The sequence below is a fragment of the Muntiacus reevesi genome, chromosome 11 (assembly GCF_963930625.1).
Source record: "Muntiacus reevesi chromosome 11, mMunRee1.1, whole genome shotgun sequence".
Taxonomy (NCBI): Eukaryota; Metazoa; Chordata; class Mammalia; order Artiodactyla; family Cervidae; genus Muntiacus; species Muntiacus reevesi.
In genome coordinates, this window is record NC_089259.1 from 83,129,335 (window position 1) to 83,156,048 (window position 26,714).

The 26,714-nt window shown below is 62.7% G+C and overlaps 1 protein-coding gene across 1 annotated transcript in view; it reads right to left on the reverse strand.

The window, feature by feature from the left end:
- Positions 1 to 7,969: 7,969 nt before the first annotated feature.
- The window catches only part of GAS6 (growth arrest specific 6), a 31,590-nt gene continuing 12,845 nt past the window's right edge, over positions 7,970 to 26,714 (reverse strand). The window contains exons 4-15 of the mRNA XM_065901624.1: positions 26,016 to 26,078; positions 23,883 to 24,005; positions 23,066 to 23,188; positions 19,304 to 19,426; positions 16,672 to 16,793; positions 16,465 to 16,583; positions 16,022 to 16,211; positions 14,181 to 14,345; positions 13,124 to 13,292; positions 10,253 to 10,425; positions 9,115 to 9,343; positions 7,970 to 8,385 (exon numbers count right to left, since the gene is read on the reverse strand). Coding sequence (XP_065757696.1) covers positions 8,234 to 8,385; positions 9,115 to 9,343; positions 10,253 to 10,425; positions 13,124 to 13,292; positions 14,181 to 14,345; positions 16,022 to 16,211; positions 16,465 to 16,583; positions 16,672 to 16,793; positions 19,304 to 19,426; positions 23,066 to 23,188; positions 23,883 to 24,005; positions 26,016 to 26,078 — 1,751 coding nt within the window. The 3' untranslated portion in view covers positions 7,970 to 8,233. The remainder of the gene's footprint in view (positions 8,386 to 9,114; positions 9,344 to 10,252; positions 10,426 to 13,123; positions 13,293 to 14,180; positions 14,346 to 16,021; positions 16,212 to 16,464; positions 16,584 to 16,671; positions 16,794 to 19,303; positions 19,427 to 23,065; positions 23,189 to 23,882; positions 24,006 to 26,015; positions 26,079 to 26,714) is intronic.

Consider the following 26,714-nt stretch of genomic DNA (forward strand, 5'->3'; position numbering starts at 1 on the left):
CGTGAGACCACACCCCCAGCTGAGCTAAAATTCCCCCTGAAGCGGCAGGGCTCTGGCCTCACCGCTTACAGAGCAGTTTTGTTTCTCTCTGTCCTCCTCATCCGTCATCATGCACATTACCAAAGGCAGCGAGGCTGTGCGCTGTGAGGGCCGCCTCCCTGGAGCTGTGCTGTTCATGTGTGTGTGTCCCAGGGAGGGCAGGGTGGCCGCCCTCAGCACGGCCCTCCTGGTGCGCGTCTGCCCAGGGCAAGTCCTCCCGGCTTGAGTGTAAGCTCCGCGCCCACAGCTTGTGCTGGCCGGGGGTCCGCTCGGGCTCTGCTCCGGTGGTGTCTGGGGGTTGGGCGAGCTCCTGGGGCTGTCTGTCCCAACTGTCAGCCCCTGGGGTGTCCAGCAGAGCCGGGTCTGCTCTTCGGCGGGGGGACCCCACACGGGCCCCTAGCCTGCAGAGCAGGTGCCCCTAAGATGCCGGCACTCTGCTGAGAAACCCCTGCAGGGGCCGCCTGGGAGCAGCTCTGCCCGGACCAGACATGCCCGAGGAAGGTGAGCGCAGGCCTGGAGTTGCTCACAGACCTGAGTCCCCACTTACAGCCCGAGGAAAGGGGGCTGGGGAGGAGCAGTGGTGGAGGAGGGAGGAGGGAGAGGAGCAGTGGTGGAGGAGGGAGGAGGGGGAGGAGGGGAGGAGGAGGGGGAGGAGGGGAGGCGGCCAAGTCGCAACAAGACGTGGTCTCCGGCGCCCCCTGCCGGCAGAGACGAGGGACCCGCGCAGTGTCTGGCCCCGGGGTGAGCGGGCAGGGCGGGTGGGCACGGACCCCTTGGCCCCCGCACCCGGGGATGGTGTGGGCCCCGTCCCCGTGTCTGCCGTCAGCAGTGTTGTGTCTACCGGAACGAGGTACATCACTTCATTGAAAACATTTTCTTGCTAAAAAATACCTAAACAACCACAATAGTAACATCAAAGCCCACTGATCAGGAGTCACTATACAACTATGATAATAAAGAGTTTGAGATATCACAGGATTTACCGAAATGGGACACAGAGACACGAAGTGAACAAATGATGCTGGAAAAATGTGCCAGCAGGCTCACCCTGCTCAGGGTGGCTGCAGACCTTCAGTCTGCAACAACAACAGAGAGGCAGCGTGTGCAAAGCGAGGTAAAGTGAACACGCCTGCGTTCTGTCAGACGTGGGCTCATGGGCCGTGTTGCAGGTGGGCCCAGCCCAGCGCTGGCCTTGCGGCTTCTGTGGACAGGACGCGGCCCCACCCCCGGCTGTCCTGGAATTTCAGCTCCAGAGGTTACAAACCCAGCAAGGCCACTCCTCATCGATTTGGAATTTTAGGTCAAAGTCATTGTGACCCATCCTGCTGAATTCTTTGACTCGCTTTGGGCATATTGTTAAAAACAAACCCATCAAAATTTAGGCGGAGTAATTCCTTTGGCCGAGATGGAGCCTGCAGCCACTGGGAGGCTTTGAAACGTCCTTCGCTGTGCTGGCGGCTGGCTGAGGAGTTAGCCTCTCTGCAAAGCTCTCCCTCCTGGGGGCGTCACGTCACGACGGCATTCATTTGGGGCCTGGAGTGGCCGAGTGTGCTCCCAGAACCCCAGGACAGGCGCCCCTGAGCCCAAGGCAGGCCCTTGCAAGATGAGTCTGGCCCAGCCCTGAGACTTGGGCAGGTCATTTTCCACCAAAGAAACCTGGTTTGAACATCACGTGACACAATGGCATATGAGAGGAGAATTCCCAGGGCTGTGTTTCCCTGCCTAGACTGTGCAGAGAACACGGAAACTCTTCTCGTTTCTGAGGCTCATAGGGACCAAACAGGCCTTGTTTAGCGTGAGGAAGGTCGTCTTACTACACGTGACACTTGACAGCCTTTTTGAGTCCCCGGCTCTGCTCCGGCCCAGCAGGTGCCCCCACGGCCTGGGCGCTGGGCAGGGAAGGAAGGGGGCGTCTGGACCGCAGCTGGGGACGAACTGCCGTCCTCTCCCTAATGTCCTCATCACAAAGGCAAGGGGGCAAACTCCCGACTTTGCAAAACTTACACGTATAAATTTAGGGACTTTTCATAAAGAATTTCATAGTCACCGAGACAGTTATGTATGTTGAGGAGTATGTCAGGGTGTTGTGCACAAGTCAGGAGCCATCGAGTGACCCCAACGGGCTGAGGACCAGGGCCCGGCTCCTCCCTCCCCCTGCAGGCACGCCTGGCTTCCCGCCGTCCAGGGGAAGCGGCCAGGAGCCCCCTCCCCAGCCCCGTCACGCGTGTCTGCTCGCTTCGCTTCGTGTCAGGCGAGGTTCTGCCGTCCCACCTTCCCTGCGGGGCGTGTTTGCAGACGCACAGTCCACGCTTACTGGGGACATCTGGTGGACCTTGCAGGCACTCAGGGCTCTGCGTGTGTGGTGTCCACTGGCCTGCTCGGGGTCAGGGCCTGCCCATCCAGCCGCCCTCCCTGATTGCCGCCCTGCATGCGCTAAAGAACGACAGAGACCACACCTCCCAGTCCTGGGTGGACAAGCGCTCCTTGGAGCCAGAGAGACAGCGTCTGTCTGGGTCAGGTGGGCTCCAGGAGGAGTCCTTCCTGTCCAGGGGATCCTTGATTTCACGCACTCAGTGTTTTGGGTTCAAAGTGCAGAAACACGTGATGTTCAAATGCCTGCAACCATGTTGCTTGAAAGTGAATTCTGGGCACAGGGCCGTGGGTCAGCGTGAGGGCCTCCTGCTCTGCCTGCAGCTGGCTCGGGCTCCGTGCTGTGGTGTGAAAACACCTTCACGTGCCCCTTGTCACTCCTGGAAGTGTCGATCAAGGGGGGGGATACTGCCTGATCCCAGGACCCTCTGCGGCCCCGAGGTTGGAGCCTCTAACCCCTGGTGTTGGCGCCAGCAGAGCTGCTGCCCTGTGGGGTGCTGGCATCTGCCCTTTGGGGGCATCTTACCTGGTGTCCACCCTGCCAGGCAAGAGCAGGAGAGAAGAGGAGACAGGACGTCGGGGCCGAGCGCCAGAGCTGCTCTCGTGGGTGGGGAGGGCGGGGCGCCACGCCCGAGCAGAAACCCCGAGTCCACGGGCCGGGCGGCGCTCCAGACCAGGAAGGAGTTCTCTCTTCTCTCCTCCTTCGGTGCCCTGTCCCGCCCCCTCAGTTTGTACACTCGGATATGAGCCTGAGCCGGGGGCATCCTGGAGCCAGAAATCCCACGAATAATTGGCAAACACCCGAGGTGCCAGGCCTCTGGCTTCCCCAACGGGTGACGGCAGAGCTCAGTGCGGGCCTCTGCTGGGGTCCCATCGGGTACCAGGGCTGACCCCTCGCGCTGCCTGAGGTCAGGATGTCCACCGGCCCCGCTGACCCATCCGGGGCCTCACAGCAAGTGCCTCATCCGCCCAGAGTTTAAGAACCTAAGTGTTCAGCGGAGCCAGGGCGTCTGTGGTCCGCGATGTCAATACACTCAGTGGTTCCCGGACCCACATGTGACTGGACGGGGAGGACCTTGGTCCAGGGCTGCAGGTAGTGAAGATGCAGCCCCTGGAGCAAACAGCAGAGCGGCAGCTGTAGGCCTGCAGCAAACCTGCGCCCCAGAACACGGGCTGACCTTTGACCTCTGACACAAGCCCAGCTGGGGTCAGCAGCCTCAGCATTTCTCCATACTGTCCACACCTGCATCTCCCGATCATGCTGTCTGCCCCACCAGGTATTTTCATCTCGCCTGGAGCTGATAAAAAGAATTAAACTCCAAAGCCAGCAATTTTGCTCTTGCCACAAAAATGTCTGTATCCCTCAGCCCAGCCACAAAGAATGTGAACGAGTGGCTCGGGCTCCCTCCCCTTCCCGGGACTCCCCCACCCTGCACACCCATGTGCCCCCTCCTGCCCCCGGCCTCCAGGGCAGCTCCCCCGCCTGGCACACGGCACCTGCCCAGGCCTGGCCTCAGCGTGCTCCGGGCGCCCTTCCCAGGGACCGTCTCTGCCAAGGCCTCCCCAGCCCAGAAGGCTCTCCCTGGGCCTGATGCCCACAGGGCGTAACTGCTGCACCACGGGGCGGGCTGGAGCCTGGGGGTGGGAGGGCCAGGGAGGCTGTTGATGGGAACAGGGCTCCCTGCTGCCATGACGGAATGTTCTAGAACTGGACTTGAGTGCTGGCTGCACAGCCCTGTGAAGGTGCTAAAAGCTGCTGAGTCGCACACTGTTGGAGAGTGACCACTCTGGTGTGAGCTGGATCCCAGAGGATGCGCTCCTTGAGCGTGGCCAGGGGACCGTGTGTGCTAGTTAGCAAGATGCCCACAGCAGCAGCGTTGGGAGGGAGCCTTGTCTGCTGAGTGGTCTGCAGTCACCAGCGCCCCCCAGCCCTGCCCTCTACTGTTCTGACAGTCTTTCGCCCTCTGGGCGTGGGCAGAGCACGCGGAGCTGGCGGGAGCAGGCATGCCCTCCCGGTGCCCGAGAGGAGTGGGCAGGGCCTCAATCCTCAGCAGCTCGTGGGTGGCACCTGCCTCTTTCCCTTCCCTCTTTGCTCAAACTTTTTAATCATGAAACTGAATGACTACTATAAATGGAACAGAAAGCACGCTGAGAACCCCAGTGTGAGCGGCAGCTCCTCAGAGCAGGGCCGTCACCGAGGCCGGGGCTGCCCCCCATCCTGGCGCCCACCCGCCACGGTTCTGCTGTGCATGGCTTGTCCTCTGCTGAGCTGCATGCCTGTGACAGACACGTGTGGCTCTGCCCCCAGACGGGGACCCGTGACTGCCCCTCTGGCTGTGGGTGGCCTTGGCTGGTCTTGGGGTTCCTATGTGTATGTGGGGCTCCCGGTGTGGATTTAGGGTGCACGGGAGACTTGGACTTTGCTGGACAATGCCCAGCCCTGGTCCTCAGGGTCAGCCCACACCAGTCTCAGCTCCAGGCTGCCAAGATCGGGTCCTACTCGATGCGAGAAGCTTTCACAGCTGTGGGTGCCGAGGTTCCTTCCCGTGCTGTCTGTGCCCGCATCCCCCTTACTGACGAAGCTGGCCCTGTGGACAGACACCTTGCCCGCTGGCACCTCCTGTCCTGTCCAGCACCGTCCGGTCTTCTGTTGGGTCATTGCTCTCACGGATCTGCAGGAGGAACTCTGTCCTTTCTTGGTTAACATGGTTACCCCACGTTGACTGGTTACCGTGGTTCCCGATGTTTCCTCCTCAGCTGGTCTTGTCACGCTCTTTATGGTGCCTTGATGAACAGATGTTCTTGATGATAGGTTGGTTTGTTTTAAGTGGACTTTATTTTTTAGAGCAGTTTTAGAATCACAGCAAAATCGACAGGAAGGTACAGAGACCTCTGTGAAGAGACTGTCTTTGCTCCGTTGTGTTAGCTTAACTCCTTTGTCAAAGATCAGGTGACTATTTCTGGGGGTCTGTTGCTGGGCTCTCTGTCTGTTCAGTGATCCATCATTCACTCTTGGCAATACCACCTTGTCCTCCATGGAGCACAGTAAGACCCATCCCACCTCCTCCTCCTTGGAGCACAGTAAGACCCACCCCACCTTGTCCTCCATGGAGCACAGTCTGGCCCACCCCACCTCCTCCTCCTTGGAGCACAGTCAGACCGACCCCAGTTCCTCCTCCATGGAGCACCGTCTGGCCCACCCCAGCTCCTCCTCCTTGGAGCACAGTCAGAACCACTCCGACTCCTCCTCCATGGAGCAGTCAGGCCCACCCCACCTCCTCCTCCTTGGAGCACAGTCAGACCTACCCCAGTTCCTCCTCCATGGAGCACCGTCTGGCCCACCCCGGCTCCTCCTCCATGGAGTACAATCAGAACCACTCCGGCTCCTCCTCCATGGAGCACAGTCAGGCCAACCCCAGATCCTCCTCCGTGGAGCACAGTCAGGTTCACCCCACCTCCTCCTCCGTGGAGCACAGTCAGACCCACCCCAGTTCCTCCTCCATGGAGCACAGTCTGGCCCACCCCAGCTCCTCCTCCATGGAGCACAGTCTGGCACACCCCAGCTCCTCCTCCGTGGAGCACATTCAGGCCCACCCCGGCTCCTCCTCCCTGGAGCACAATCAGGCCCACCCCGGCTCCTCTTCCGTGGAGCACAGTCAGACCCACCCCGGCTCCTCCTCCACGGAGCACAGTCAGGCCCACCCCGGCTTCTCCTCCATGGAGCATAGTCAGGCCCACCCCGGCTCCTCTTCCGTGGAGCACAGTCAGACCCGCCCCGGCTCCTCCTCCTTGGAGCACAGTCAGACGCACCCCAGCTCCTCCTCCACGGAGCACAGTCAGGCCCACCCCGGCTCCTCCTCCATGGAGCACAGTCAGGCCCACCCCAGCTCCTCCTCCGTGGAGCACAGTCAGACCCACCCCGGCTCCTCCTCCTTGGAGCACAGTCAGACGCACCCCGGCTCGTCCTCCGTGGAGCACAGTCAGGCCCACCCTGGCTCCTCCTCCGTGGAGCACAGTCAGGCCCACCCCGGCTCCTCCTCCGTGGAGCACAGTCAGACGCACCCCAGCTCCTCCTCCGTGGAGCACAGTCAGGCCCACCCCGGCTCCTCCTCCGTGGAGCACAGTCAGACCCACCCCGGCTCCTCCTCCGTGGAGCACAGTCAGACCCACCCCATCTCCTCCTCCTTGGAGCACAGTCAGACGCACCCCGGCTCCTCCTCCACGGAGCACAGTCAGGCCCACCCCAGCTCCTCCTCCATGGAGCACAGTCAGAACCACAGTCAGACCTACCCTGCCTCCGCTTCCTGGAGCACAGTCAGAAGTCATGGAGCTCTGTGTCTGCCCCAGGCCCGTGTGCAGCCTGGCCCTGGACCTGGCAGCAGCAAGGCCGCCAGCCTGGCCCGCACAGCTGGGAGCTGTCTTGCAGCCCATGGCTCTGAACTGGCCATAAGCTTTTTCTTGGCTGCACAACCCTTGGCGCCCAGTGGAAGTCTGTGCAAACCACGCTAGGAAACAGGCTGTGCCTCGCTCTCCTAGGGGGGAAGAGGGACCGGGGTGGTCAGACGGCCGCGAGAGCTGGCTTCCACCGGTGTCTGTGGTGTCTCGCCCCAGAGCTCCGCATGCGTCCTGTCTGCTCTCTGGCTGTCCTGGCCTCTGTCTGAAGGGGCGGCCAGGTGCGGGCTCCCAGCTGACTGGGGGAGCGTTCCATGAGAACATTCCAGAGCCGTCTCCAGAGTAGATGAAAAGCAGAGAGCTTGGCGGGAAAGCTGTGGTGCCAGGGCTGAGAGGTGGATCAGCCCGAGTGGCTCTGGGCTCCCGAGGCCGCACCTGGTCAGATGGTGAGCAGCAGGGGGTCTCCTGCGGGGCGCGGCAGACTGTGCTCGCCCCCCATTTCTCAGAGCCATGCTGGCCAGCTCCAGGAGGTCGTGGGTGGCGGGCAAGACCTGAGCAGATGGCGTCCCGGACTCTTGGTTGCCTGCTTGCCTGCTTCAGGACACATTTTGGGGTTTGGTGTCTAAAAAAAGTAAGAATCTTAGTTTTGAGAAAAAAGTCTCAGTCTATTATAAAAAACGGAATCAGCTTTGGGGATGGAGTCAAGCCAACAGGTGCTGGAGATGCCCCTGGAGCCAGTGCTGTGATGGTGCCCGCAGTGCTGACCGTGTCCTGCTGCAGCTGCAAACCGCGGCCTCGGTCTCCGGAGACCCGTGGGTCCAGCGCGCTCCCCACGGCTGCCGCCGCCCCCTACTCCTGCAGCCAGAGCGTGAGGCCCGCCCACCTGACCTCCTGCAGACCCAGCTCACTGCCGGCCCCTCAAAATGAGCAAACGGCCCGGGTTTAACCGGAGAGCTGAGGCTGGGTGGGCGTGTCTGGGAGCCGGCAGTGCTGACCTGCCGCAGGTGGGCGCTGGCGCGGTCTCTTCCCCAGTGAAGTGGCTCGTCCCCACCAGGAGGACCTCGGGCAGCAGCAGGGGTGAGGCCCCTGGACTTACAGATCCCCCCAGCCGCCGACCCCATGACGGCCGCCGCGAAGCAGCAAGGAGCGGACACCGCCAACGCACAGCTAGAAAGGTTCTGTAAATATTTTATTTCTTTCATAGTTTTATGTCAGAAAGAAGCATCTGGTGATAAAAATAACAATTCTTTTCCCGGGTCCGCTCAGGCGGCGCTGAGGTTAGTCCTCTATGTACACGTATGTTACACGCGGGGAGGGAGTTGCCGAGGGGCTCGGCGGGCGCGGGTTCAGGGCTCCGGCGCGGGTGCGCTGCCATCCTTCCCGTCCGAGGAGGCTGCGGCGTGCGTGGGGCGGGGCGGCTGCGGCCGGAAGCCTAGGCGGCGGGCTCGACGGGAGGGCAGGAGTGGGATGTGATGTCTCCGTGCTTGTAGGCGGCCTCGTCCAGGTCCAGCGCCTTCCGGTTGACCTCCAGCGTCATGCAGCCGCGGTAGAAGGCCGTGACCGGGGCCGAGGTCACGGGCACATCTGGGCCGCGGGGAAAGAGCAAGCGTGTCTCAGCGGGTGAGCTGCCCGGAGCCTGGAAGCCGCGCTGCGTCTCCAGCAGAACATGCAGCTCAGCCATGAGCCCCGGCGGGCAGCAGCCGCCTGCCACCAGGCTTGGCACAGCACCCCGAGCCCCAGGAGGGCACACAGACAGTCACATCCATTAAATGCTATCTCCTCGGCCCGGATGAGTCATGCCCAGGGCTTCCAGGCTCTCTCATCCTCTTCAAAGCTGTTTACTAAAACTAAACGCAGTTGGAGTCTGGCGGCCAAGACAGCGATCCTCCGTCAGCGATAAGTAGAGACCCGCCTGAGCAGTGGGAGGCCCAGCCTCTCCCACCTCCCCTACTCTGCCGGGATACCACCTCCAGATGCGGGGGGGCAGGCTCACCTGGCCTGCTGCCTGGGCAGCTGGACACCAGGCCTCGGGGCCCGGGCGCTGGGGCACCCAGCTCCCCGTGCGGCCCCTGGGCTGGCCCTCCCCACCAGCCTTGGCCAGACCCACCATCTGATACCCATAGGGGGTGTGGGGTGGGGGGCAGCTTCAGGCCGATGCTTGTCCCCCTAAGCATGCTGTCAGCCTGACCCCACAGTGGCTGGGCGGGAACAGACACCCCGTGAGCACACGATGCTGCCACAGGCTGGCTCCTCCCGCCTCCCTTCCCCACAGAGCGCCCGGCCCTGCCTGGGGGAGCGAGTCAGGGCCCCTACCTGGCAACCCCCCGATGAAGGTGAGCACGGGGCCCTCCAGGTGTCTCCCGAGGACGGCCAGCCGCTCCTGCAGCCCCGCTGGGCTCACTTCCCTCTGGCCCTGGGTGCCGTCCACCTCCAGGGTGGCCCTGTCCTTATTCACAGAGACAGTCACCACGTGCTCCTGGCCATCACAGACCTTGATCTCCATCAGGACCAGGGTGACGCCCTCCACAGCCAGGACGACCAGCTGTGGGGAGAGGCACAGCTGACTGGGCAGAAGGGCCAGTGGCCACGTGTCCGTGGGCCCTCCTGTCCTGCCGAGATCCGTGGGTCTCCTGTGGGTAGGGTCGCTTATGACCAGAGCGTGACAAGAACACGGTTTCTACACGTGTGAATTAGGGGGATCTGGATCCCCTCCAGCGTGATTGAGGACCAACATACAAGCTGCATGTCCCCGGGTAGGAGGTGGGGGAAGCATGCTCTGGTCACAGGGACACACGTGTCGGCCTGGGCAGAGGTGGCCGTGGCTCCCACCGTGTCCGCAGCCGGACACAGGGCGGAGCTGCCCCTTGCGTGTGCCGCTACCACAGAAGCAGCAGAGGGACCGAGCCTGGATCAGTGACCAGCAGCTTGCAGCTGCGGTAAGAGGGGAGCTGATGGCTCCCTCAGGCAGGCTGACATGGGGAGCACACCCCTCTTGGGACAGAGGTGGGAAAATAAGCCCATTTCCACTACTCTTGCCTGTTCTCTGAGAAGACAGCCAGCGCGGTGACCACAATGACAGTCAGGGGTGGTGGGGTGGGGACTGCATGAGGTGATGGTGGCCTATCCAGGGGCAGATGCTCAGAGCCCTGCCTGCCTCTAGGGGCGGCCTGGCGAGGCTCGGCCTGTTTGCACACTCACACACATCATTTGTGAGCAAAATCATTTGGCTTAAATACAAGTGATTAATTCATATAATCTACACCGCTGAGGGGGCAGGACGGTCTCCCCACTGCACAGCCGGCATGCAGGACTCCAGCGCCATCCCTGAGCCACGAGAGGCCAGTGAGACGCGGCTGAGCGGCAGCCGCTGGGACCCGGAAGGCGAGAGGCGGGGCTGCGCCTCCAGGCGGCTCCGCCTCAGAGCAAGGGCAGGGGCCGCAGCAAGCGTTACCTGCTTCTTGAGCTTCTTGGTGGAGTGGTAGTCGACCAGCGCCACAGACAGGGCCACGGCCTGGCTGTCGCCCACCAGTGCGAGCAGCACCCCGGTGTCTGCGGCGGGGCGGACCCGAGCCACGGCCTCCACTGCCCAGGTGGTCTCCGTCCCGCCGGTCGGCGACGTCCGCGCTGCAAGGAAGGCCGTGCATCACCAGGCCATCCAGATGGTGCAGTGGAGAGGCGGCGGGCCCCGTGGGGCCCCGGGCGGCAGAGGCAACGGGAAGCCGGTAGCTCGGGGCTCAGTGGCCCAGAGTCAGTCATTTGGCTAGCAGTCAGGAACTGACCGGGAGCCCAGCGTCGGTCTCCAGAGGCCCCAGTGCGCCGGAGCATGGCCACCTGCCCGCTCCCCAAGAACCCCCTTGAGTGACCACTGGGCTGCCCCACCCAGTCCGGCCGGGACCACCCCCTGGGCATCTGATTTCCCATCCAGGGATAGGAATGGGGTGGGGCTCAGCCCTTAGCCCGCCCACCCACCACACAGGCTCGGCCCCACAAACTGAAGGGCCGGGAAGGGTTGGGGAGGCAGGGAAAACTGCCCGACAGTGTCCAATGTTCCCGTCTGGAGCCGCGCTTTTCTGCTGTAATCGACGCCTCTGCGGGGCAGGCGCTGCTTACAGGACACGGTAGGCACGCGTGTGCGTGACAGGTCACCTGCCGTGTGTCATGTATGTCATGCTCCAAAGCACCCTTGGTAGCCGTGGTGGGTCCGGGTCTCAGACACAAACACCACCTCGCAGATCCTTCCAGGTGAGCAACTGCTGCTGAAGGGGCCGGCAGAAATCTTACCCCCCGGTTTCTGAGCGTTTCCACCTCTCGAGATGCCGCAGGTCGACAAGGCCACCCAGGTCAGGCCTCGCCCTGTGCTGCTCTCTTCTGCCAGCGGACCGAGAGCCCCTTGATTCATGTGTGGGTCCCCACCCCAGAGAGGGACGTAATGATCAGTTCTGAAAACTGTTCACTGAACTGAATGCACATAGAATGGGAAAAGGCAACGAACAAAACCCCAAACCCAGCCTTCTCCTCTGTTGCCAAGTTTTCCTGCATCCCTGACGGTGGGGAGAGGAGTGCTTTCTGTGGGGTCCCCCTGACGGAGGTGGGGAGAGGGGCTATCTCTGCGGGGTCCCCTCGACAGAGGTGGGGAGAGGGGCCTGGTTGCCAGAAGCGTGTTTGCGGGGCCAGCGCCTAAGCTCCCCTGGGGAGGTTTGCTCAGGTGCCGAGGGGGGTTACCCGCATGCCCCTTGCCTGATGGCTTCTGGGGCTTTAAGACCCACTGAGTCCACAGCCTCGACCTGCTGCCGAGAACGGTGCCTGTAACTCCTGACATGTTCGTTCTGTGTTGTAACGAGGACAGGACGGCCCAGCCTGAGGAGCACTAGGGAGGCGCCAGCCCTGCCTGCCCTGTGGCCTTTGCTGTCACAGCCTGCAGATCTCAGCCCTGCAGCCAAGTGGCTGCCTCCGCGGCGGACACACAGGCCAGCATGTTATGTGTGACACTAACCAACACAAGGATGCCCTGGTCTGCGTGCACAGAAGCAAGGGCTGAAGGGGCGGTGCGTGTTCCGTACGAGCTGCAGTCAGGAGTGAAGGGTTCCCCTTGGATGATCTGGTGACGCTCGTGACAGGTAAAGCCAAGACAGAAATGGGGAGTGGGGAGCAGGTCCCATCTCTCCCTGAACAGACCCTCCTTTAACTTGGGCCATGCAGGGTAGTGAGGGTCATATGTGCACCTTCAACCATGACAGGCTTGGAGTCTGGAAACAGAGGCACTGGGGGCATGCCGGGGCAGGGGGGGCGAGGCAGAGCCAGGAGGGGCCCTGGAGAGGCGGCCAGGAGGAGCCTGGCTAGAGGGGAGATGGAAGCGGGGAGGGGAGAGACCCCAGGGCCAAGGAGGGTGGTGGGCAGCCGGGGCTCCGCACACCTTGCCGCCCCAAGGAAAGAGGCTCACAGGTCCATGCGAGGTGTCTCCCAGGCCATGACACAGAGCCGCCCTACATCCTCAAGTCAAAGGCCACCAAGGCCATGAGCCCAGGCACAGCGACGCCTCCGGGCACAGGGGTGCCCTCCCAGGGGCAGAAGTTAACTCTGGCCCTGCCCGAGGAACTCTGGGGAAATCCTGAGGCCAGACTCAAACGGAACTGCTGCGCCCCCCACTCCCCATGGTCCACACCGTGCAGGCCAACCCCTCAGGGCAGCTGTGGCCACAGTCCTGCCGTTTGGAACATTTGCTCATTTCATGTGAAGCTGATGGCCAGGTGCCCACTCATCAGCGTGCGCGGATGGCTGATCTTTAAACTGTCGCTAACTAATACTAAAAGGGAAGCGGCCGTAGGAAGTAAGGGCCCTGCTTCACAGAAGCGGGAGGGACTTTGGGCGAACCGCTGTCCCCTGCAGCCACCCAGGACCCTGGCTGCGTGCCCTGTCCACCCCCCTCTTGCTGGGCTCACAGAAAAGCTCCTCTGTAGCCTCCGCAGTGGCTGGAAAAGCCTGAGTTCTCTGAGGCAGAGTCACAGCTGGGGCCTCAGGCCCTCCCGTCAGGGGCCTCTTCCTGCTGAGCCTGGAGCACTGGACTCCGGGCCGTGCCGCCCCTCCCCACAGCCCACAGCGCTGTGACTGCAGACGCGCTCAAGCGTGTCCCGTCTCAGAACCTTCCCGGAAGCTCCCCCTTCGAGCCCAGCGTCCCGTCTCAGCCACAGGCCCTCCGCCGTCCCATTCTCCCCGCAGCCCAGGGCGTCTGTCCCTCAGGCGCTTGCCTGGGGGGGTGTCTGTTTCGGGGAGTTTTGGCCAGAAGGCTGAGCGCGGCCGTCCGCTCGCCGGAGCGCAGACTCACCATAATCCAGGTGGAAGAAGGCAAACCCGCTCCCGGGGAAGAAGGACCCCCTCTCCGTCACGGAGAAGCACTGCATCCTCACGTTCTCCTCGACTGTCTCCTGGACGGTGGTGTCCTCACCGTCCAGCCAGTGCCAGCTCCTCAGGCAGCCGTCCAGACGCGGGTTCATCTGGAGACAGAGACCCCAGTGGCTCCCTGGTGCCGCCCGTCCTGCGGCGCCCTGCTGGTCACGCGCGTGGCAATCGCTGCGCCCTGGACCCACTCAGGGCTGCCCCCGCCCCCACCTGCGCCTGGTCCCCCCTCGCCTGGCAGGCTCGGGGTGCCGACCGCCTCCTGGAAGGATGGGTGAGGGGACTCCCACATGCCTGTGTTCACGCCGGGCCCCCGCAGCGCGGCTCCAGCTCAGCCGCACCCGCCACGGCTCTGAGCAGGTCAGGCCAGCCCAGCCTCGTCTGGAAGACTGGGAGGGACTCCGGGGTGTCGGGCAGCCCCCAGCCCTCGGGGCGGGGGGACATGCTGCAACACCGCTGCCCACTCGGAGCCTCAGCGTGTGGACTCTCGTCTCCTGCCCGCTGTGGAAACCTGACTCGGAGCCGGGGGCTCTGGCAAAGACATGGCACGCCGGGGGCGAGAAGGGACAGGACTTGGAGAAACGGCCAACACCGACCTCTTGTTAGGTCTTACTTCCCCTACGGGAACCTCAACAGCATTAATAACCCAAAATGTTCTTGGCAACTGTCTACAAAATGTGTTTAAAAGTTCATTGTTTTTTTTGTGAGAGAATAATTTCATTGTGATTTATCTCCTCGGCAAGATGACATTTTCATTATCAGTGCAGACGAAAACGCAAATGAATTTCATAGAAAGAGACAGCAAAATACGTGAAATGGCTGCCCCTGCAGCTTGTCATGGTCTAGAGATGTTCGCTTTCTCCAGATCCCTTGCTAGACCTGGTCAGCATGGTCACCTGTTCTCCTCACCCACCGTGGGCTCGGACCCCAGGGACTAAGACGAGTACTCTCTGCCTCAGACCCCAGGGATGAAGGACAGTGCTTACAGGGTGCACGAGGTCTCTCTCCTGGAAAGGGATGCCCCCCACGGTCAGGTTCAGATGGTACAGGCCTCTGTCCAGCTGGAACAGGTCCCCGGCCACGGCGATCTTCATCACAGCATCCTTGTTCACCTTGATCACCAGGTTCCGCTCGAGCTCCTCGACAGAGATCTGAGAAGCACAGGTGCCATGAGGGTGGACGTGCACCTTCTGGAGGGGGCCCAACCTAGGGTACTAATTCCCAGCACCACCTGGGGCCAGGAGACCCCCAGCCTCGGGGGTCCAGGCTCACCAGCTACACTGCCTCTCTGGCATCCATGGTGTGGCTCCGGCCCCGCCAACGCCCCCAGGGGCTGCTCCACCCCCTCATCCTCCTTCCTATGAGGGGGCCTCCCCTCCCCATTTCTGGGCCTCATTTCAAGCCTTAGCCAGAGAGCTGCTTCAGGAGCCTGGGGTCACTCCCCCGCGTGTCAGCCCAGGGGTCTCTGCTCCACCCTGGCCCTTCGCCTCTCTGCCCTCAGCTGAGCACGTTTAGACGGGAGCACACTTTCTACCCTGGCATTTTCTGCAGCCGGGCAGTGCCCGGCACAGACGGGACGCCAAGTGGGCATATGAATTTGCTGTAGAACTCTCCCCTCTCCCCTGCTCTCCTTGTAGGAGAGTTTAAAGCCTATGACTCTGTGTTCGGTGCATCTTGCTCAGCCCCAGCAGCCCCTGGTTTCCTTTTCAGCTCAGGTGGAGAAGCATCCAGGTGCAGGGTCTGAGTTTGGTGAGAAGGCAAACTCAGTGAGTGGGGGGTGGGGGTCTCACGGGGGCCGGAGAGCAGGCAGATCATCATGGAGCCGGGCCTGTGGCTCAAGAGCCGGGTGTGTCTCGGGGTGGGTGGCGTGCTGGGGCCATGCACCCACTGGTCATGCCTCCCCTGGCCCCACTCAGGCCCCTCATGTGCCTCGAGCTCAGGGCAGCGGGTTCTCACATGTGGAGCATCCTCAACTCCGGGGACAGCTTCCCTGAAGAGTGACTAACTTATCTGTCCCTTTGCAGAAGGTCTTCTGCTGTCGTGATGGTGCCGGGGGTTTAAGAGTCTAGGAGTGGAGGAACTGGACCCACTGATGGGATGGAAACACTAGCAAATGTCTACAGTGCTTTTATTCATGGAGGCCAGGGCAACTTTTTCCATTTTATCTTCGCTTATAAAGGAAAAAAGAATACTTTTCCCATTTCTCTTTCAAGCACTTACTTCTAAAAGCCCAGTTCTAACAGTTTGGGAGGAAGCCTGTGTCGCAGGCCACTTTGCTCCAGGTATTGTGGTACCGACAGAGAGCCGATGGCCAGAGGCCAGGCTCTGGGCAATCAGGGCGCCTCCATCTAGAGGCAGCCAAGTGTGAGCCCTGGAGGTCAGCAGGACTGGAGCTGGCCCGGAGGCAGAGCCTGGGACGCTGTTGAGTCACGGCCGACCCTCACCTCCACTGAGAGCACATGAGGCAGGGCAGGAACCCAGATCTCAGCCCGTCCTCAGCCTCGGTGCAGCTGACAGTCTGGACTGGAGGATCCTTGGGAAGGGGAGCCCCGTGTGCTGCAGGGGGCCCAGTGGCCCCGCTGGCCTCAATCCAGCGGCCCGGAGCCCCCACCCATAATTGTGAAAAACAGAAGCATCTCGAGACATAGCCAGGTGTTCCCAGTGCAGCGGGTCCGCTAAGCACTGCAGTCCTGGTGGAAGCCCAGCTCAGCTTCTGCGATGAGATAGCGCCCGTCAGGGTACAGGCTTCCTGCCGGGGCTGCCCTGCTGGGCCCGTGCCTGCCGAGCCTCGCGGGGTCCTGGACAGGGCTGCGGGGGCCCCACTCACTGTTTGCCACGCGCCGTCGTTGATGACGGGCCCGCTGCTGGTGACACGGCCCACGCCCTGGTAGCGGAGCTGCAGCTCCAGCCGGCCAGCCCGCAGGCCCAGGACAATCCAGGTGCTGTCCCGGTGGCCTCCGGCGAAGAACAGGATGCCCTCGGGGTCGAAGGTCCTGAAGTCGAACTCAGCCACCAGTCTGCGGGCCGGCGGGAACAAGAGGGTCACTCATAGGCTGCGGCGTGTGGCCCTTCCCGGCGCGGGCTCACCCGGCCTCAGGAAGCGCCAGGTGGGCAGACTGGGTGCCGTCCGCACGCCGGGCAGTGAGTCACTGGGCAGGGAAGGCTGGCACCAGCTCTTAGACCCGCATGGCCGCGCTGGGTGGTGGGCGCTCTGACCAGGCAGCCTCTTGCCCACGTTCCCTCGGGCCCGGACGCCCTCTGCCCTCTCACCTCGTGGGCTGCAGCCGTTTGAAGAGCAGCTTGATCACGGGCATGGCGCTGAACATGCGGCCCAGATACAGGGACTTCACGCTCTTGGCCACGTTGAAGGGTACGCAGGGCAGGATGTCCTGTGTGTGGGGAGGGGGGGGTCGCGGCTAGCAGGCGGGGGTGCGAAACCCTGGGGCCCTGCCGCCCCCGCCCGCCGCCTGGGGCTACCTCACAGGTGCTCATGTCCCGGGACAGCTTCAGGCCCCCGCGCCCGTCGCAGTGGCAGGTGTAGCTCCCGGGGGAGTTGACGCAGGTCTGCTCACAGCGTTCCTCTGTGCACTCGTCTATGTCTGCAGCCACAAGGGAGCCCCTGAGCCCACAGGGCCGCCAGCGTCTCTGCCCCCATCACACCTCAGCGGATGCAAGGCCCAGCGTGGGGTCCCAGGTGGCCGGCTCCTTCCTGGGGACGTGGCTGCATGCGTGCATGGCGGCCATCAGCACGGCCAGGTCGGCACAGGATGCCAGGCTCACGGTTCGGACGCAGGTTTGTGCCCAGGACAGTGGCCAGGGTGGGGAGCCAGGATGGCCTGGTGGGCTTAGGGAGGCAGGCTGGGACCACCTGTCTCCTTCCTCGTGGAGGGGCGGCCACAGGCCCCAGGCAGGAAAGTGGTGGGAGGCAGTGTGGCTGTTTGGGCCCCTGGACATGGCTGGGCCAGGTGCGCTGGGGGCAGGAAAGAAGGTAGCACCCAGGATCCAGGCTGCCCGGCCCATCTCCCTGTGTCTCTGGGGAGGGGCTGGTTGCACAAGAGACAGGGGCCACGTCACGTGTATGGTGAGGCAGGGGCCACGTGTGTGTAGGTGGGGAGGGGCCACGTCACGTGTGTGCAGGTGAGGCAGGGGCCACGTGTGTGCAAGTGGGGCAGGGGCCACATCGCATCTATGGTGATGCAGGGATCACGTCACATGTGTGCAGGTGAGGCAGGGGCCACGTCACATGTGTGCAGGTGAAGCAGGGGCCACGTCACGTGTGTGCAGGTGATGCAGGGGCCATGCCACGTGTGTGCAGGTGGGGCAGGGGCCACATCACATCTATGGTGATGCAGGGGCCACGTCACGTGTGTGCAGGTGGGGCAGGGGCCATGTCATGTGTGTGCAGGTGGGGCAGGGGCCACGTCACGTGTGTGCAGGTGATGCAGGGGCCATGCCACGTGTGTGCAGGTGATGCAGGGGCCACGTCACGTGTGTGCAGGTGATGCAGGGGCCACGTCACGTGTGTGCAGGTGATGCAGGGGCCATGCCACGTGTGTGCAGGTGGGGCAGGGGCCACATCACATCTATGGTGATGCAGGGGCCACGTCACGTGTGTGCAGGTGATGCAGGGGCCATGCCACGTGTGTGCAGGTGGGGCAGGGGCCACATCACATCTATGGTGATGCAGGGGCCACGTCACGTGTGTGCAGGTGATGCAGGGGCCATGCCACGTGTGTGCAGGTGATGCAGGGGCCATGCCACGTGTGTGCAGGTGGGGCAGGGGCCACATCACATCTATGGTGATGCAGGGGCCACGTCACGTGTGTGCAGGTGATGCAGGGGCCATGCCACGTGTGTGCAGGTGGGGCAGGGGCCACATCACATCTATGGTGATGCAGGGGCCACGTCACGTGTGTGCAGGTGATGCAGGGGCCATGCCACGTGTGTGCAGGTGATGCAGGGGCCACGTCATGTGTGTGCAGGTGATGCAGGGGCCACGTCACGTGTTTGCAGGTGGGGCAGGGGCCATGCCACGTGTGTGCAGGTGGGGCAGGGGCCACATCACATCTATGGTGATGCAGGGGCCACGTCACGTGTGTGCAGGTGAGATGGGCCACGTGTGTGCAGGTGGGGCAGGGGCCACGTCACGTGTGTGCAGGTGATGCAGGGGCCATGTCATGTGTGTGCAGGTGGGGCAGGGGCCACATCACATCTATGGTGATGCAGGGGCCACGTCACGTGTGTGCAGGTGAGATGGGCCACGTGTGTGCAGGTGATGCAGGGGCCACGTCACGTGTGTGCAGGTGATGCAGGGGCCATGTCATGTGTGTGCAGGTGGGGCAGGGGCCACATCACATCTATGGTGATGCAGGGGCCACGTCACGTGTGTGCAGGTGAGATGGGCCACGTGTGTGCAGGTGATGCAGGGGCCACGTCACATGTGTGCAGGTGGGGCAGGGGCCATGTCATGTGTGTGCAGGTGGGGCAGGGGCCACGTCACGTGTGTGTAGGTGAGACAGGGGCCACGCATGTGCAGGTGAGACAGGGGCCACGTCGTGCATGTGCAGGTGATGCAGGGCCACATCACGTGTGTGCAGGTGAAGCAGGGGTCACGTCATGTGTGTGCAGGTGATGCAGGGGCCACGTCATGCGTGTATGGTGAGGCAGGGGCCACGTCACTCGTGTGCAGGTGAGACAGGGGCCACGTCGCATGCATGCAGGTGAGACGGGGCCATGTCATGCGCATGCGGTTGAGGCAGGGCCCACGTGTGTGCAGGTGAGGCAGAAGCCATGTCATGTGCATGTAGGTGAGGCAGGGGCCACGTCACGTGTATGCAGGTGGGGCAGGGGCGACATCACGTCTATGGTGATGCAGGGGCCACGTCACGTGTGTGCAGGTGAGACGGGCCACGTCTGTGCAGGTGATGCAGGGGCCACGTCACATGTGTGCAGGTAATGCAGGGCCACATCACGTGTGTGCAGGTGATGCAGGGGCCACGTCACGTGTGTGCAGGTACTCGGACCCTCCAGGGGCACGCGGCACATGGCGCTCCCTAGAACACGGTGCCCTGTGTGTGCATGTGTGTCCCGTGTGGCCTCAGGTAGGTACCTCGGCAGCCCTTCTCCTGCGAGCTGAACACGTAGCCCTCGTCGCAGATGCAGGAGTAGGAACCCGGCAGATTCTGGCACCGAGCCGCCCCGCAGGCACCCACGTCCGCACATTCGTCTACGTCTGCAGGAAAAACCAGCTGCATCAGGTCCACCAGGCCTGCTGGCGGCCGGCCCGGAAGGAACTGCTGCCCGCTGGCCGGGAACCACAGAGAGGCGGCCAGCTCTGCGGGGGGAGCCCGGCCTGGCCTGGCGGTGTCAGTGCAGCGCCGCCTCCCCCTCTTCTCCTCCCCCTCCCTCTTCCACCCCTCCCCCTCCCACCCATCCCCCTTCCCCTCCCTCTTCCCTTCCGTCCACCCGTTGGGCTCTCAGCCCCGGCCCAGAAGCAGGGGCCTGGTTGAGAAGGCCGACTCCTGTCTCTGCAGCGCCCTGGCTGGCCAGGTGCACAGAGTTGTTGCTGAATTCAAACGACAGCAGTCCAGGAGGGTAAAAAAGTACCTCTGAGCCTTTTAACCCAAAGTCCCACCCCGCATCCCCAGAGCCCCCTGGCCACCACGCTGACTGCATGGGCCTCACACTGAGGTCTGCCCGAGGAACACCAGCACCACAGTCACGGTCTGTGACCCTCAGGGTCTGTCCTGAGGCCCCCTCCCCTCTGCCACATGGCCAAACCAGGATCAGCAGGAGAAGCCTGCAGCCAAGAGCTGGTTCCTAAGGAGACAGGGAATTTCTAGAAAGTGTAACTGGCACTTCAAAGTACGCAAAGACTCACAGCTGCTCCTGACTTGTCACAAGGGAGCTCGGCAAACACAGGCTTTCAGACGCGGAAACTAAGATTCCTCCCAGAGACGGTGGGAATGATCCATGTGCTCCCCACAGGGAGCCTGTAAGCCCGCGGGCCCCACACTGTCAGGACTGATCTGCACCGAGCTGCCCAACCTACAGGCACTGCAGGAGCCAGGCTGGGCCGAGCCCACATGGGCCAGGCTGGCAGTGGGTCCAGACCAGCTATCCAGGGGCAGGAGGTGCCAAGCGGAGTCCCCAGCGGGAAGGCACCACACTCACACTGGGGGCCACAGGCAGGTACCCCACACCCTGCCGTCTCAGCAGTGCCAGCCCCGGCCTCAGATGCCGAGACTTCACTACAATCGTAGGGAAAGCTTGCAGCCCACCCTGCAGTCTTGCTCAACCTAACCGGCTCCATGAAAGTTCATGAGCAATGACCAGCCTCTGGGTGGTCCGCTGTTCGCAGCCAAGAAAGTGCCCAGAGATTCATCCGCAAAGGCTGGGCGGTGTTTCAGGGCAGACCCCTGGAGCCCAGCCCCACAGGCGCAGAGTCCCCACCCCCTCGCTCTCAGCATCTCAGGGCTGACCACAGAGGACATGGTGAGAAGATGCCTCACTGCAGGGATCCTAAGGAAACAGATGCCAAGAGAAAGGGAGGTGCTGGGCCAGCATCTGCAGGCACACCCCGAAACAGGTGTTGGGGTGGGGCCCGTGCCGTCAGGCTCAGTAGGGACCAGTCCTGCTAACAGGGACCAGTCCTCAGTCAGGGATGCAGGATGCTGGGATTCACTCAGAGCCGGAGGCCGCCTCACCCCTGGGCGGCCTGTGAGGTACACAAGCGGTTCAAAGTCGGCCCTCGGGGTTTTCCAAAGAGGGCACCTTCGCAGGGCTGCGACAGTGCCTGGGGCACCCACATGGACAGCACAGGGCTCCCCCAGAATCTGAGCCCCACAGTCTGGGCCAGGCCCCGGAACTGCCCCGGCAGCTGCGGGCACAGGAGAGGCCGAGTCTGAGTAGAGAAGGGCCCCCGGAGAAGTGAGGGGAGAAGCCCCGAGCCCCTGAGCACCGCCTTCCACACCTCACAACGACAGCCCTGCAACATGCCCTGCCAGGAAGCGCGTTCTCAGGGGGAGGCAGATGACTGTGAAGGGCGGGGCGGGGCGGGGTGGGAACTGCCAGCGGGACACACGGATGCCTCCCACGTCTCGTCAGGCCTGGGAGGCACCGATGTGCATTGACTGGAAGTGGTTTCTCCAGATAAGAGAGCCGACCCGCGTCTGTGCTCGGGGCCCCCCTGGGGCTCCCAGCCCCCCCCCGGGCCCTGACCCCTTGTGCTGCCGCGACAGATGGGAATTCATGGAGAGAGGGAGGCGGGCGGGCAAGGTGCCCCTGGAGAGTGGGGTGAGAGACGGGTGCCTCTGGGGAGCGGGCAGCTTGCAGTGGTTTCTTGGGGTGCCCCGGGTGCTGGATGTGGGGAGCCCCAGACTGCAGCCCCAGACTGCAGAAGTGGGGGTGCAGGGTAGCTGCATTCTGCTTCACTCCAGAGCAGACCTTTCTCAGAGGAAGGCTGGTGACTGGGGCCTTGGGAAGCCAGTGGGGCGGGGGTGGTGAGGTAGGATCCTGGAGGCATCGAGCAGAACCCTGCAGGCCCCCCCACCCCTCACCCACCAAGTATGAAGCTGAGCAGTCCTGATCAGGACGACAGTCACAGACTCAGCGTCGGATGCACATGTCTGAGTGGGTTCACAGAGGTTGTAACTGGCGCCAGAGGCACAGGCAGACTGCACGATGAGCAGACTGCAGACATGCCAGACGCGGCTCTGTCTTGAGCAGAACTGAAGTTGTGGCCTTGAAAGAATGGGATTCACACTATCGCTCACGACAATCTGTGTCTCTGTGGGCATTGGAATCATTTGTTCTGCCCATATGTGTAAGGAGGCAACTAAAACCATCAGCAAAGAGATGCTCCAGGCCTCCAGGGACATCGTTCCCTCTGAGAGCATGGTGCCCGTGTCAGCTGGAGGCAGTTACAGAAAGCAGACCATCAGCCCAACCCCTCAGAGAGGCAGCGACGTTCTGTAAGTGCGGATTCGTGAGCAGCCCTTTGCAGGACTCTGTCCTGAGCAGGAAGCCCCCTTTCACATCACTTTAGCAAAACAGCATGTAACTGGCTCTTAGCCAGGCCCTGCCCTGCTCCACCCCACCTCTGGCCCAAGCACACCTCCACAGAGCACCCTGCTTAACGTAATGGTTCTTTCTGGGGATCAAAGAGCTAGAAATAAAGAACAGATGACCAGGTCTCTCCCCAGCTTCCCCTTCAGTACCCTCGCGAACAAACTGTGTGATCGGATAGTAAGACAGTGCCCGGAGGGGCCGTGAGGAGGGCTGAGCGGCCGCACGCTGTGTGCGCAGCAGGACGCTGACCCCCATCTCCGTGGCTAGTGAGGCTCCGTCCTGTGTCCCTTTAAAAGCTCTCAAGGCCAAGCCGAGTCTTCAGAGGTGGTTTTGGGGGTTGCTGAGCCCACCATCTCCCCAGCTTGCCAGCACTCCGATTAAAGGCACCTTCCTTTTCTACCATTTGTGGGCTCTGATCCTGCCCACACCTCCCCACAAGGCGTCTGGGGCCCTGGCGTGCACAGGAGCGTCTGCAGGCTCCGTGGCCGGGAAGGAGGCCTGGCAACCACCCCACCGCCTCTCCCAGAGCAGCAGACAGGCCTCCCCAGCGGGGCGGGCTCCGTCCACAGATCTGAGTGAATCAGCCTGTGTCCCGGCTCTGCGGCCCGTGGCCACGGACAAGCCTGGGCATGTGCCGTGTCTGCAGGACGCCCTCCTGCCCTCCCTCCAGAGCCACGGAGCCAGCCACAACCTCAGCCTCCCGCGGAGGAGCCAGGCGACCGAGGCCTCAGCCTGCTGACTTCTGGCAACTGCAGAGGCGAGCGGGCGAGGACAGAGGCCGGGGGTCCCGGGTCAGGCTCACCGTGGCAGGTCCGACTGTCGGGGGAGAGCATGTAGCCCGCGTGGCAGGCACACTGGAAGCTGCCTGGCTGGTTGTAGCATATTTGGCTGCAGCCTCCGTTCTCCTGGCTGCACTCGTTGACATCTGGGAACAGGACACGGGGCCAGAGGTGACCCACGACCGCCTGGAACACTCGGCAACGTCTGCACCCCCAGCCCCACAGAATCCACCCTCAGCCCCTGGGTGGGGGGCACAGTCTTGTGTCTGGATGGGAGGCTCTGAGGGGCTCAGGGCTCCCTCTGCAGCGAGGGGCTGCCCAAGGGTTCTAACCAGGTCCCAGGGTCTACTGCAGCTTCTCCACTGACCCAGCATGCCGGGAACTCAGGGAGGGCAGAGGTGAACCTGCTCCTGACTCCCTTCCAACCAGTGGGGGCCCAGACAGGGAGCCTGCCTCAGGGAGGGCATGCCCTCCCCCACAGTGCCCTGGAAGAGCTGGCCTGGCTTGGGCACTGCTCGGGGCTCAGCACCGTGGCTTTTCAAGCTGGATGGCACCCTGCCTGGGGTAGCAGCAGGACACCCAGCACTGTCCAGACATCCATGCGTCCGGGAGGACTTGAGAGGCTGAGGACCCCACCCACCCATCTCCTGGGAGCTGACCAGCTCCTGTGTCCCCACACAGCTGGCCTCCCCCCGACGTCTCCTCACTGCTGTCGCAGCTGGACACGCTCCCTGGCAGGAGCGCAAGAGGAGGGCCAGAGCCCAGCCCTGCCAGCCCAGGCCCTTGGTGGCCCCGAGGGGGCTCCCAGCACCCCGACCTCCCCAGGTAACGCAGCCTCACCTCTGTCGCACAGCCGCCCTGCCCAGCCGTCTCTGCACTGGCAGTAGAAGTTGCCCATGAGGTCCTGGCAGACTTGGGTCCCCTTCTTATCGCAGGGGTCTGGAAAGCACTGGTCAGGCAGCTCTGAGTGGAAAGCAGAGAGGAGGGGCCCTGAGCTGGGGGAGCGCCAAGGCAGGTCCGGGGCACTGGCTGGCCACACCGAGCCCCGCCTCCCCGGAGGGGGTCACAGACCAGGCTGGCCAGGCCCCGGCTGGCCCCAGGAAACTCAGGTCAGCTTGGAGGGAGCAGCCGCCCACCCACCAGGCTAGAGGCTGGGGCTGCGCCCTGGGGCCTCGGGGGAGAGGCGAGGCCTGGCTGGGCCCCAGAGCCAGACGGACCTCCCAGGGAGCAGGTCACGGGCCCCGGCAGGCACAGGACGCAGGAACAGGTCCCCACCCCCTGCCCAGCTTCCCCCGAGACGCGAGCAGTGGCGCCTGCTCCCCGAGCGCTCAGCAGCCCCGTGTCCAGCTCGCACGGAGCGTGCCCAGGACCCCTGGGCAGTGGGGGACGTGCGCGGGGCCAGGCAGCTCCCAAGCCGGATGGTCCCGCCACCCCCTGCAGCACCAGCACGTCAGAGGCCCCACGGGAGGGGCGGCTGGACGTGGGGGCGTCCCCACCCGACACACTCGGTTAGACTTAAGTTATTGCAGAAGGACAAGCCTGAGTTTGTTACCTTTGCCTGGAATTTGCCTAGAATGCCCAACACCGCCCCTATTACAAATCTCAGGGTCCCCAGGCCGAGAGGGCAACCCCACCTTCTCCTGGGGGTGGACAACTCCCAGCAGGAAGAATTCCACCCGCTTTCCTTTGCTGCCTCATTGGGAAGCTCATCTCTGGGGCAGAGTGGGGAGCGTGTTTGCGGGTGTCCCAAGCTTCTGAGGAATTCGGTGGATGTGGGCAGCCCGCGGACAGGCTCTGGGCTGAGCCCTGACCCAGGCCTGACAGGAGGGAGGTGAGGGGTTATCTGCCTGCTGCCAGCGGTGGGAGGGTGCGAGGGAGAGAGGCCGCCCTTTGCACTGGAATGCACGGCATCTGCTATGGTCAGTGGAGGCCAGTCTCGTGGCTTCTGCTCCTCCTTCCAGAAGTGTGAGGGCAACGACAAGTTATAACCTGGGCAGGGCATGCTCAGAAGAGAAAGCCGAGGCACTGCCCTCGCGGGGACAGCTGGGTCACAGACGGCTGCGCCAGGGGCAGACGGGGGCAGAGGTAATGTGTCTGCTTCATGGGACTCTCAGGCCACAGCCAGGCCTGGAGTCAAGGCTCAGCTGAGACGTGTGCACGTGTGGATCGAAAGCCACGTGACCAGACACCAAAAATGTGTTACCATGTGATAATAATAATGATAAAGATGCGTGATGACCTAGGCGGGTGGGGAATCTTGCTACCTTTACTACAAACGGCTAACCCGCAAAATCGATCAACAGTCCCTACAAACTCAACAGTTCCTACCAACTGAGAAAGGTAGGCAAAGAATATGAACAAACCATTTGCAGAGAAAGAAACAGGTGAGCTCGGCTTCACTCATGAGTAAGAAAAACTAAACTGAACGGACTGAGGGTCATTTCCCCACTTTCCTGCTGGAAAAGATAAAAAGTAAAAAGAAGTACATTTGGTAGGTGCAGGTATTGGGGGCAGTCCCGCCCTCTGTAAGGGTAACGGGCCAGGTCTGCGTCACAACTGGGGAAGGACACAGCTTTCCCTCTGCACTCCCACTCCTAGGGGCTGACCCAGCAGAGGTGCTCAGGGAGACAAGGAGACCACTCTGGTTTGTTACAATAAAGACTGGAGAAAGCCCAGGACCTTGCCAGCGCACCCCGCTTACCAAGCATGCTGCGGCCAGGTGAGCTGAGAACATTCTCAGAGCCAGTGACGGCAGTGAAAGGGGACTGGACTGACCAGGAGGTGGGCCCAGATGGGCCTTCCCTCCACCCGGGAGGGGTCTGCACTTCATGCCGCACACACTTCGGCTCAGGGCAGAGGGGGCTGACCTCAGGCTGTGGCTCTGAAGGCCACAGGGACAGCCGGGGCCCCTGGGAATGGCCGCGAGGCCCTGAGAGCCCAGACTCAGGGGCTGCAAGGAAGGAGCACGCTTACTTTGCACGCAGGTGACGAAAGCTGGGTTCTTTCTGTACGGAGAGCCATGTTCACTGATGCATTCTGCAAGACAGGGAGGGGGCGTCACCCTCTGACAAGCTCATGCTGACACAGAATTTTAACACCAAAAATGAGCAGGTGCCTCCAACAGGCAGAGCTCTGTCTGAGGGGCGCTGGCCCCTGCAACCTTGAGGGGGGAGGCTCCTGCTATTGCTCAGAAGGCTCTCTGGTGGCCCTCTGGATGCTCTCTGACCGTGGCAGAGACCCAAGCTCCATCTCAACCCGACCCCTGTTTGGAACAGCGCCCTGGGTTTGATGGAGACCGAGATCCTCCCCGCTACGCAGTTAGCTGGGCCTCCGCCCCGGGCCAGGGTGGGGGAGCGGCCACGGGCATCTGGGACAACGGATGCTGAGCCACTGCACTGGCCTCTCAGGAGGCTGCTGCTGCCCAAGCAAATGCGGAGGATGTGGGCACGGCAGTGGACAGCACCGGAGGCAGCCCAGGGGACCACGGCACCCCTCCTGAGGACACAAGCCGCGCACCCAGGAGCAAGGCCGCACGGGGCCTGGGCTGGGCTGCTCAGGGCCGACCACGGTCCAGTCTGCTTGCCACCCGATGTGCACCCCAGGGAGGCACCTCTAAGAGTCTGTAAGGTCAATGGAAAAGTGACCGAAACGCACTTGACACCGTTAGAAGGG